Source organism: Pteropus alecto, unplaced genomic scaffold (genome assembly GCF_000325575.1).
Source record: "Pteropus alecto unplaced genomic scaffold, ASM32557v1 scaffold161, whole genome shotgun sequence".
In the NCBI taxonomy this organism is placed as follows: domain Eukaryota; kingdom Metazoa; phylum Chordata; class Mammalia; order Chiroptera; family Pteropodidae; genus Pteropus; species Pteropus alecto.
Genome location: NW_006432943.1, coordinates 3,076,011 through 3,088,569, shown reverse-complemented (window position 1 = coordinate 3,088,569; position 12,559 = coordinate 3,076,011). Strand labels below are relative to the sequence as shown.

The window sequence follows — 12,559 nt, the reverse complement described above, 5'->3', positions numbered from 1 at the left end:
CATCAACAGAGGAATAATTAAATAAATTATGGCATCCATACTAAGAACGACTGAACTATAAAAAGAAAATGAGGTAGATTTAAAGAGATTGACATGTTAAGATATTCACAATATCTCACACATGAGAAAAACAAGCTGCTAAAACATACTTACAAATCATTTTTTAAATGATTTCATTTAAAAAAATAAACTGTGCATATGCACATATGTGTGTATATATGTATACACATCCAGACAAATGTATGCATATATATATATACACACATGCATAACAATATTTGGAAGGACAGATATTTCAAACTGTTAATGGTGGTAGCCTCTGGGAGAGTGGAAATGGGACAGGAGTATGGGATTTTCCTTTTCATAATTCTGAGTTCTAAGAATTTTTTTTAACAACAGACATTATTTTTCATTAAGCAAATGATGATGTAGCCATTAAGAAAAAACAATTCACTGTCATGGATAATTTAGCAAAAAAAGCAAGTTCCAGAACAACATAAATGATCATTTATTTAAAAACAAAAGCTTAAAAAAACTTTAAACTTGTATATATGTATGTATTATGCACTGAAATTAAATATACAGAAAATGTCTGGAAAGATATACACAAAATTGTTATTCTTGGTAGGATATTAAGATTTCTGTGATGGCTGGGAGAGGGGAGTGTGGAGGAGGGATGAATACTTTTTTCTCTATATACTTCTGCAGTACCCTATATTGTAATTCAAAACATTTTTCAACCTTTTAATGTTGAAGTAGTCTACAGCTTATTATTATAAAATAAATTTATTAATATAAAATTACAAATCCAATTTAAAGTAACAGAATAATTTTTTATTTTTTCCAAAGCATTCCCTCAGATTAATAATGAGATTTAGGTAAACTCTTACCCTTAAAAGAAGCTCGTCCCAACCTTGTAATATGAAAACTATACTGGAACTCTTCTTTAAACTCACATAGAGCGTCCTTTTGCATACGTCCTTTTTCTGTCAAAATAGTGTCTTTTTGCAGGAGTCCTTTTTCTATCAGGTATCTAAGTGATTCGACAGTTATTTCCCAGAGACTTTTTTCTTTCAACAAAATCTTTTGCTGAACACCAAAAAATGTACCACTCATAAAGTGATATATGTCATGGAGATTTGTTGCGATCTGAAACAATTCAGGACATTAGAACATTTTCCTTAATTCAAGACATCACTTTGAATGCATATTATTCAAGATGATGATTCATTTTCATACCTCAAAGTTATCTAAATAAAATCTACATAACTGCATATATGTAAATAATTTTATGACATTTTAAAATTAAGAAAAAATATTTTAAGGGAGAAGACAGTTATCATATTCATACTTTTTATGAAAACATCTACACATTTTTCACTTAAATACTCCTTAGGATTTTGACTAATTTTTCATAATATCTCCAAAGCTGTGCTGTTTACTACTCCTCATTCCCACTGTCTCTTTCAGGAATCTCCCCTTCATCCCTTTCTAGCCACCTGTGAGAACATTCTTTAGCTCTAAAAATTGTATTTAAAAAAAAAAAGAGAGAGAGACATATGGAAAACATATCTAAAAGTCTCCACTGAAACAGGATCAGGTAATACTTTCCCTGACATATTACATAAAAATAAATGGCAGTTTTCTACCTCTTTTTGTCTTTCTCACTCCCATCTCCTTTTTCTGTTCTTTTGCTGCCTTTTTCTCTCCCCCTCTTATTCACTATTTAAAACTTATAATGGCAATCATAAGTAATAATTAACCTTCCATTTGGTATTCAGATATAGAGCTGACTGTGAATTAGAATAATTTTATATTAGCCAATTTCAATGAAATCAGCATTTTATACGGAAATATAGTCAATCAATAAGCATATTTCTCTCTTACAATTCTGATAATATTTCAACTGGAAAACATTAGTCATTTCATATCAAATCCACATAAAGGACAACAAAACATAATGACATTTCCTGTTGTTTCTTTTAATAAAAGTCATTCTTAATACAGTATTTACTTAGGCTAAAATTATACTTTTAAGATATTCAAGAACTGATAGTTTGTAAATTATCAATGTACTTATGTTTTACATTGTTTTCTACTATGTTAATTACAATGAACACTGTGGGTAAAAGAAAAACACAACAAAATAAACAAACTTTACTTCACCCTTCTAACTACCATAATGCTATTTTTCTACCCCTTTGTGATAAACTTTTAGACACAGTGATTTAAACCCTCTGGGCCAGTCTCTACCTCTGGCCTCCACAACATCTTAAAGTTGGATTTCCCACTGTTGCCCCGATCTACAAGTTCACACATGCCCAACTCCAATTAATTAATTAAAGCATTGATCCATTAATTAATTTAAGTACTTACTGAGAGCCAACCACATGCCAGGCACTGTGCTAGGCACTGGAAGTCAGTGATAAATGAAAATAAATGTGAATCCTGCTTTCACAGGGTTTACATTCCAGGGGGGTAAAGTTATTAGCCAAATAACTGTACTACCAAGAATACAATTACAAATTGATAGATGCTATTAAAAGAAAGGAATATGGTTCTACAAAGCATACAACGATAGACTGACTAGATTCAAGGGCATAGGGAGGCTTCCCTGAGGAAGCAATGGTTAAGTGAAAATCTGAAGGTTTAGTGGAGTTAACTGGACAAAGTTGTGAGTGAGAGTGAAACTGGAGATGGGGAAGTAAGATGGGTAAGTCCTAGGCTTAGGGAGCACTGGGGTACGAGGCAGCATAGTAGTTTGAGATATAAAAACAGAAGGCCAGTATGTCTGCAGGGCAGGGCGGGAGAAGGCTGGTGAGAAATGAGGATGGAGAGATAGGCAGAGGCCAAATCTACAAGGTAGACCATGATAAGGGATTAGCCCTAAAAGCAATGAGAAACTATTGACAAATTTTAAGCAAAAGCAAGTTACATGTTCAGATTTTACATTTTGATAAGATAAATCTATGTGAAGAATACTTGGAGGGGATGTGGAAACGCAGGGCAGAGTGAATGCAAGGAGACAAGTTAGAAGGTAATAACAGTGCTCCAGGCAAGAGACTGTAAGAGTGTGGACCAGCATGTGCAAATGCAGAGATATGGTTGAAAGCAGCCTACACAACCTACCTCTTTTTTAGATTCTTTTTGTAAAAGGAGAGTTCTACTACTTAATTCAAATGTATGCAAGGATCACAGATAAAACATGCAGTGTCTAACAGGGTGTCTGAAACATGATTGTGATAAACAATTGGAGGATTCCTAAATGTTATGGCCCAACAGCTGGTATGTTTTCTTATTAATTCTTGGAGTTTCCTTCTCTTCCACCAAAGCATGGACCTAGCCTCTCCAGGGATGCTTACCTCCACCCTCTGCCTCCTGACCTCACATTACCCAAATCACTCTCGTCTCTCACCCCTATTCCATCTGGTTGTTCCTGTCCAAAGGACCTGCTTCTGCTTCAATTCTAACTCTGAAGATTTTCCTGATTCTCCACTCCTACTATCATTCCAGCCTCCTTCTACACTACAGCTCTGTTGTGAACACCCAACCCCAGGTGTGGGAGGAACCCTGATGGCTTGTCCTCCTCAAGACTGACTGGGCCCAGTAGTTTGAGCTCTGTCTCCTATGGGCAGGTTTTAAACAATAGCTACTTACCTGCTAATCTGAACAGACTGCTGCCTGGACTTCTTGCTGCTGTTCTCCGATTGTTAAAACAGAATTTAAATGAAACTGCTGTGAGCTTTTCATCCTGGCTGTAAAACTATACCCTTGAGGCCAAGTTAATTCCCCCAGTGTCCCTGTTACTTGAGTTCTCTGGTCTCAAATGAAGTCCACACTCCCTCCCAATTCCATTGCCTTTTGCTGAGTCCTAACTCACATACGTATTTGTCAGATGTATGCATTATGAATATTTCCCCCAGCCTTTTCACTTATTTTAGCACTGTTTTTTAAAAAGAATTTTTAATTACGATGAAGTCTATTTAATTGATTTTTCTTTCATAGTTTGTTTTTTGTTCCCTATGTAAGAAAACTTTGCCTAACCAAAGGTAACAAAAATTTTTCTCCTATATTTTCTACAAGTTTTATTTTAGCATTTAAAGTTTAGGTCAATGATCCACTTTGAGTTAATTTTTTGGACTATGTGAGGTCAGAGTAGAGGTTAATTTTTTTTGTCCCATATGGTTAGCTAGTTTTTCCAGTACCATTTAGTGAAAAAACTATCCTTTCTCCATTTAAATATTGTGGTACCTTTGTTTAAAATTGATCATATTGTGTGGGTCTAATTCTGAACTCACTAATCTATTGGTCTGTATATCTATCCTTGCACCAATATCATACTGTCTTGATTACTGAAACTTTACAGTAAATCTTGTGGTAAAATAGTGTGAAGTCTCTTAACTTTGTTATTCTTTTACATTATTTTTGGTTATTCTACTCGTTTGCATATCCAAATACACTGTCGTATCTGCCTGCAATTTCCATAAAAACACTTAGAGATTTTTATTGGCATTGCACTGAAATTATAGACCAATCTGGGAAGAAGTACATCTGAACAAAACTGAGTGCTCGAATTTATGAACATGGTACCTCTCTCCATTTATCTTTAACTTTTCTCAGCAGTGTTTTAGTTTTCAGTGTATAAGTTTGACATATGTTAAATTTATCGCTAAGCATTTCATGTTTTTTTGATGCTATTATAAGTGGAAATGTTTTTCCAGTTATTTTATAGTAAGTTTATAGAAATACAATTGAGTATGTACATTAACCCTGTATCCTGTGACACTGCTAATTATACTCTAGCTTTTTGCATATTCTTTTGGGTTTTGCTTGAACTCAGTGTTATCAGCAAGTAAGATAGTTTTATACCTTCCTTCCCTATGCCTTTATTTTTCTTCCTTTTATCTTATTGTATTGGCCAGAACTTCCAATGTGTTGAATAGCAGGGTAAGAGCAGATATCTCTTCTTTTCCTGATCTTAGGGGGAAACATGTAGTTTTCGCCATTAAGTCTGATGTTACTTGTAGTTTCTTCTTCTTCTTCTTCTTCCTCTTCCTCCTCTTCCTTTTCTTCCTCTTCTTTTTAATAAACACCATTTATCAGATTGAAGAAGTTCTCTTCTACTCCCAGACTGCTGAGTTTTTATCATGAATGGGTGTTGAATTCTGTTGAATGGGTAATTACACTGATTGAATTTTGAATGTTAAAACCAGCTTTGCATGACTACAATAAACTCTGATTGACCATGGTATATTGCTCTTATAATATACTGCTGGATTACTAATACTTCCATAAGGATTTTTACATTTATTTATAAGAGAAACTGACCTATAGTTTTCTGTTATTATGATATCTTTGTCTGCTTTTGGTATCAGAGTAATGTCAGTCTCATAAGATCAGCAGTGTTCCTTCTCTCTTCCTCTAATTTCTGGAAAAATATGTGTATAATTGGTTATTATTTCTTCCTTAAATGTTTGCTAGAAATCACCGGTGAAGTCAGTTGGACCTGGAGTTTTCTTTGTGAGAAGGCTTTATTTTATTTTTATTTTTTTAAAACGCCTACAGCACCTGATATTTCTAGGTGGTCTCCCATTGAAGTGTAACCCAGGCCTGACCCTGCTTAGCTTCGAGATCAGACGAGATCGGATATGTTCAGGGTGGCATGGCTGTAGAAATGTTTTAAATTATAAATTTGATTTCTTTGATATAGGATTATTTTTCTATTTCAGTAGATTTTGAGAATTGTGTCTTTCAAGAATTTTCGCCATTTCATCTAAGTTGTTGAATTCATTTTTCAGTTTTCAAGGATAGTTATTCAAGGATAACTCCTCACTATCCTTTTACTATCTCTAGGACCTTTAGTAATGAACCTCCTTTCATTTCTGATATCGATAATTTATATGTTCTCTCTTCTTCCTGATCAATTCAACCAATAATTTTACTGATCTTTTCAAAGAACTAGCTTGTGGTTTCATTATTTTTTTTCTCTTGTTTGTCTAGTTTCTATTTCATTGATTTCTGCTTTTATTTATATTATTTCCTTCCTTCAACTTACTTTGGGCTATTTTATTTGTTTGTTTTTAGCTTCCAAAGGTGAAACTTAGATCACTGACTTTGGATCTTTCTTATATTCTTATAAGCATTTAAAGCTATAAATATCCCCTTAAGCACTTCCTTAGCTGCATGCCACTAATTTTGATGTATTTATTTTCATTCCATTCAAAATATTTTGTAATTTCCCTTGTGGTATCTACTTTGACCATAGGTCAAAGTATGCTATTTAGTTTCTAAACATTTGGCTATTTCCTTGACATCTTTCTATTACTGATGTATATAATTCTTGTGTTGTAATTAGATACCATATTCTATATGATTTCAATTTTTAAATTTGTTGAGACTCATTTTATGGCCAAGAATATGATCTATCTTGGTGAAGTGTCATGAGCACTTGGTGACTGTTCCACATACACAATGATACACAGGCCGGCAAGGTAGAAATCTAAATCATAGCCCCATCTAAACTATAACTTACTGAATGACTTTAGACTAATCACTAACTATCTGAGTCTGTTACCTTTTCAAAAATATTAATGTATAAGACTTGATAATTTTCACAATCTCTCTCCCTCCATTAATTCCTTGGCAACCCTCCTATTACAGGTCTTTATTACATTATACTACGATTGCTTCCAAATTCATCTTGCAATACTTCTACATACTGTTATACCCATTTTCCAGTTAAGGATACTAAATGATGTTTAAGAGAAAGTTAGTAACTTACCCAAAGTAACAGAGACAGAGCTGGGGCCAGGGCACATCTTGCATATTATTTCACACATAAGCACCTGGAATGACTTCTTTCTTTCTTTTTATCTAAAACCTCTATCTCCTTCAATACCCAGAACTAATTCATCCTCTTCCTTACAGCCTTTCACTCTTCTAAATTTCCGGGGGATATTATAATATTACATTATTCATCTGCAAGGTAATCAAAACTTGTCTCATATTTTGTATCGATTGTCTTTTGTATTTTCACTTAAACTGTTCAGGTTGATGAAGGCAGACTGTATGAAAGGTGAGGAGCACTGGTTCTGTAGTTAGACAAAGGTGAATTCAAACCCTGGCTTTGCCACTTTGTGGCAGAGTGACCTGGGGCACAAAGTTAAACTTAAGAATAATCCTAAAAAAGAAGTTTAATTCAAGAGTAACTTTAAAATAGAGAGCTAATTTCTAATCTGTGGAAAAAGAATGTTTTCCTATTGTCTTTAAAAAAATTTTTTTTCTGCCTGATAAAGACTATATTGATCTCACAAATGTTTATAATATCTTAGAATGGTCATAATACTACAGCTGAATCTTATTCTTAACAAGGGCAGAGATGTTGAATTAACCACATCAGGACCCATGTCTTTACAGTTCCCTGTATCCCCATAGTATCCACCAAAGTCTTTTTTCTTGTAGTTGATGCCCAGCTATAATTTGTTGATTTCTCATATTCCTTACAACTCAAAAATCAAAAATGCACATATAAATCTAGATTCAGATTTATCATGTCACAGACTGTTCTTTTCCACATTAGATTAGAATTGATATTTTTTCATACTTTACAGTTTTCATAACTTTTAACCTCTACTATCTCGGGTAACAGTAGTAAGATTTTAAAATATTAAAAAAATACCTTCAAACCAACCAAAGAGAGAAACAAAGTTTGGATTCCCTTGGTAGATTCTTGAACAAGATGGCTATAACAGTTTTCCAATGGTCTGCTTATTAAGTCCAATACCTACAAAAGTTAAAGCAGTATTATGTTTTGTATTATTATAAAAAATGGTGTTTTATGTAAAATTTTTGATTTTGCATAGATCTTATGGAGGCAGGAGGAGATAAACATATAGACAAAAAAATTAAGCACTTATGCTCAAGAAAATGGAAAAAAAATAGGGAAAATACTTTTCATTGTTTGCCCGAAATATAAAAGTATTCAAACTATTCTTCCTAATTCTTAATCACAGAGAAGGAAACATTAAAGGAATATTAATAGTAATTTTAAAAAGATGATCTCATAAAAGGGCTAGACCAAACACCAAGAAAAGAAGACAAAACCGCCAGCCAACAATCAGATTGAGTATTACCTGTTGCTTGTCTTTTTCTTGCAATATAAGAATACTCTCCCCAACAGAATCTATTCCAGCACGGCCAGCTCTGCCAATCATCTGTTTATATTGATTCCTCTTTAAAAATTCTTTGGCAACATAGGGGGCTCTCAAAATAACTCTATGAAATTGATAAAAGTAATTAAAAGTGATACTCTGGAGCAATAGCACCTATTTTTTAAATTCTTAATTCCATTATATCTATGTGTTATTAAATTAAATGACATATTAACTTAAAATAAGTAACTACTGAGAATCTATGATGTCCTAGGTTCTTTATGTACATGTACAATATCTATAATTCTTATAAAACTTTGTAATATTTTTTAATTTAATTTTTTTCAAAGGGGCTAACTAAAAAACAGACAAGTTAACCTCAACCCACAAAATTAGTAATTACCAGAACTATGATTTGAATATAAGTCTGCCTAGCTGCAAAGCTCATGACCACTCCACTGTAGCAATAGTCTCCAAATATTTTTGATTTTATATTCCATAAATGAAAAATATCACCATGTATCACCAACATATGCCTATTTATTTATAAATTTATATTACTGTCAACATTATAAAGTTGCAGATTTAAAATGTTTTGACCTACAAACATGGTGATTTCAATCCTGCTTGTGTATATAGAATTCTGTAGCCAGCTTTTTTGTTCAAAGGTGAGAAAAAAACCTGACATTTACCTATACTGATCAACCTTCTCCTTTATTTATAAATCTTAATGGACAGCTAAGATTACCAAATACTTAAAGAAAATTAATGACATAACAGAAAAATAAGAACATAGAAAATAAATGTCTGACAGAAGCAGATAACGTAGGGAACAGAACTTCAAAAACTTCTAGGCCTTTGAGCCATGCTTCTCTTGCTCAGGCCCACTTCCATGTCTGGAAGGGTACTTTCCCTTCTAATAAAGCTTTTCTTTTCTGCTGTAATCAATCAATCAGTCAATCTAATTACTATCCACAGAAAATTCTAGAGGGTATTATATTCACAATATACAAGCAGACCATTATAAAAAGGCAATAAAAGAAGAGAGTTCTTGGAAATAAAAAAATTTTTTTTAATTCATTCTAAAAATTCAATAGCACTGAATAATGAATGAACATAGTTAAGGGATACAGCTAAAAAATGATTTTGTTATATAGAAGGTAAACTTAAAAAAAAAAATCACGTAGCTCATTTTTTCTTTTTTTGTCTGACACCTTAGTGTGGCCGCAGTGGTAGCAGCTGCTCTTAGAGCTTCACTACACCGCCCAAGGATGACAAAAATAAGACAGATGATGGAAAGTCAGCCAAAAAAGACAAAGACTCAGTGAACAAATGTGGGGGCAAGGCCAAAAAAGAAGAAAGGGTCCAAAGGCAAAGTTCAGGATCAGCTTAATAACTTAGTCTTGTTTGACAAAGCGACATATGACAATCTCTGTAAGAGAGTTCCCAACTATAAGCTTATAACCCCAGCTGTTGTCTTTGAAAGACAGACAATCTGAGACTCTTAGGCCAAGGCAGCCCTTCAGGAGCAACTTAGTAAAGGGCTTATTAAACTAGTTTCAAAGTACAGAGCTCTAGTAATATACACCAGAAACACCAAGGGTGGGGTGCCTCAGCTGCAGGTGAGGATGCATGAAAAACAGGTCCCATCGATTGTACAATTTGAAAAGTAAAACTTTATTAAATTAAAAAAAATCACATAGCTCATATAGTTTGAAAAATGTGAAGAAAAGAGATATGAAAGTTCAATCTAAGAAGTTCCAATTCTATCTACATGAAGTTACAACAGCAGAGAACAGATAATGAAGGGGAAAAAGTAATAAAACAATCAAAAAAATTACTCTAAGATGAAGAAAGGCACAAAACTTTATATTGAAAGTATATACCCAAGTTAAGCCCTATGAATGAAAAGCTAAATTGGGATAGTTGGGATTGTAGAATTAGTTTCCCAGGTTCAAACCTTGGCTTTGAAATTCATTTTGTTAGGCGTGAAATCAGGGAAGTTATTTAATTTTTCAGTGCCCCAGTTTTCCCTTCTATAAAATGTGGATAATAAAATATGACTTTGCTCACAAAGTCGTACTGAGGATCTGTTAAATCAATGCATGTAAAGTTGTTATGACATGAGGGAGGGAGTGTAAAAGCTGCAATTATTATTATACACAATGATGAAATTTTAAGGTTAAAGAGAAAAGTCTAAAAGCTTCTGAAGGGGACTAAATGGCAAGCTTAGGCAAAAACAAAATGAGCAACACTGGCTCCTAAAAAACATGAACAATACTACCATGTCACCCCTCCAAAAAAAAATTAAACCTAGAATTCTTTTCTTAGCAAGTTTTAAGGTGTGAGGCTAAAATAAAGACATCTTCAGCTACACAAAGACAAAAATTTTTACACCAAGTAGGTTGGATTAAACATGGCGGAGTGAGAGACGTTCCCAGATCTCTCCCCTTGAAATGACAATAAGCTGAACATCTAAAACTCAACAAAAAACACCCAAACTGCACATGAGCACGTCTGAGTGTGGGATGTGTGCATAAGAGCTACCACAGGTCAGAACCCTGGCTGTTGGACAGTGGACTGGGAGAAGTAAAGAAGTTGCCTCTCACAGTCGGAGTTCCCTGTAGGAGGAGGGGGAGGGGAAAAGGAGCAGCGAGTTCCCTGAAAAACCCTGCCTGGGAGTGCTCTGAGCTCCCTGCAGCTGGTAGCAGTGCCCCATCATCAGGGCAGAAGTCAGAGAAATGCGGACAGCAGAAAAGCGGGGACCAGAGAGAAACAATAGTTGAGTTTTACCAGCTGCAGTTGCAAAACAGAGGCTGAGCTGCAGTACCTATATCCAAACCAAGAGGGTCCTCACCCCCTAACCTCTGAGATGGAATGCCACGAAGCCCCATGGGAATCTGAGCTAACACTACCAAAACTGTTGCTAACACTGACAAGAACTGAGAATGAGAGTAGTGAGAGTGATTAAACATCTATAAGGAAAAAAAAAAGACATTATTAAGATTTTATATAAAGCAGAGATCCAAGAGGCTTAAACACCACCTACTGGAAACCAGAAGAAAAACACCTTCTTTGCAACAGGCTGGGGACCATTATATAATAAATCTTATTTCTGGACAAAAAATGCAGAGCACATTTCCATTAATGCCTAGGCGGAGAAATAGTCCATTAAATACCATGAACAACCAAGGTGACAAGGCTTCTCAGAAAGAAAGAGAAAAATCTCCAAGAAATAAGCTTACAGACATAGAAATAAGCAATTTAAATGACAGAAAATTAAGGATAGTATTTCTGAAAAAAAGCAGTGAGATCCAAAACAAATCATATCAACAATTTCAGGAATTGAAAGAAACAACTAGATGAGCAGGATAAGTTCATTAGCTGGGAGACTGAGACCCTCAAAAAGAACCAGATAGACCTTCTGGAGATAAAGAACACATGGCAAGAATTGAAAATGAAATAACAAGCTTGAGAAATAGAGTCAACCAAATGAAGGAAAGGATCAGTGAAGACAGAAATCTACAAATAAATCAGAAAGAAGAAGAGAGAAACCGAAGAATGAAAAATAATGAAAGAGAAATACAAGAACTAGCTAATACCATCAGGAGAGGAAACATAAGAATGATGGGAATTCTTGAAGGGGAGGAGAAGGAACGGGGACTAGAAACCATTTTCAGACAAATAGTGGATGAGAAATTCCAAAATCTAAGGAATGAGCTGGAGCTTGGAATTCAAGAAGTCAACAGAACACCCAATATCTCAACAAAAAGGCCTTCACCAAGACACAGTTTAATAAAATTATCAAAAATCAACGACAAAGACAGAATTCTCAGGGCAGCCAGGGAAAAGCACATGGTAACCTATAAAGAAAAACTCATTAGAGTATCATCAGACTTCTCAGCACAAACCTTACAAGCCAGAAAGGAATAGAATCAAATATTCAAACTATTAAATGAAAGGAACTATCAGCCAAGAATAATGTATCCAGCTAAGTTCTCCTTTAGATATGAAGGGGAAATAAAGACCTTTCCAGACATTCAAAAATGAGGGAATTCTCCACTGCAAGGCCTGCACTACAGAAAATACTGAAAGGGGTCAGCTCACCTAAAACAAAATGACAACAAAAAAAACCATAATTAGGAGTAAGGTGACAAGCAGGCTGATAAATCAGTAGAATGCAACTCTTACTAGGAACAGGCCATTATAAGCTTAGAAATTAAGGAGGGAACTTAGGAAGATAACATGGAGGTGGGAGAAAACAAGACAAGGGGTCAGATTTCAGGATCATTAACAAGATTATGTGCTCTCTTAAAGGTGCTATCCTGGATGCACAGAAACGATGGTCAGGACTTCCTTAAGGCAAAGACCAGCATTTTAGTAGAGAAGTTACATAACAGGGGTGTGAC

At 34.5% G+C, this 12,559-nt stretch overlaps 1 protein-coding gene and 1 pseudogene across 9 annotated transcripts in view; one reads left to right on the top strand and one right to left on the bottom strand.

Annotated features, from left to right (window-relative positions):
* Positions 1-12,559, bottom strand: part of HELQ (helicase, POLQ like) — a 52,781-nt gene that overhangs the window by 17,004 nt on the left and 23,218 nt on the right. For all 9 annotated transcript variants that reach the window (XR_003045027.1, XM_025043800.1, XM_006907586.3 and 6 more), the window contains 3 exons: positions 8,133-8,274; positions 7,679-7,783; positions 891-1,149 (listed from right to left, as the gene is read on the bottom strand). Coding sequence is in view for 8 of the 9 variants with exons in the window: in XM_025043800.1 (XP_024899568.1) it covers positions 891-1,149; positions 7,679-7,783; positions 8,133-8,274 (506 nt within the window). In the remaining variant the exon portion in view is untranslated. The remainder of the gene's footprint in view (positions 1-890; positions 1,150-7,678; positions 7,784-8,132; positions 8,275-12,559) is intronic.
* LOC102887405 lies at positions 8,759-9,786 on the top strand (annotated as a pseudogene).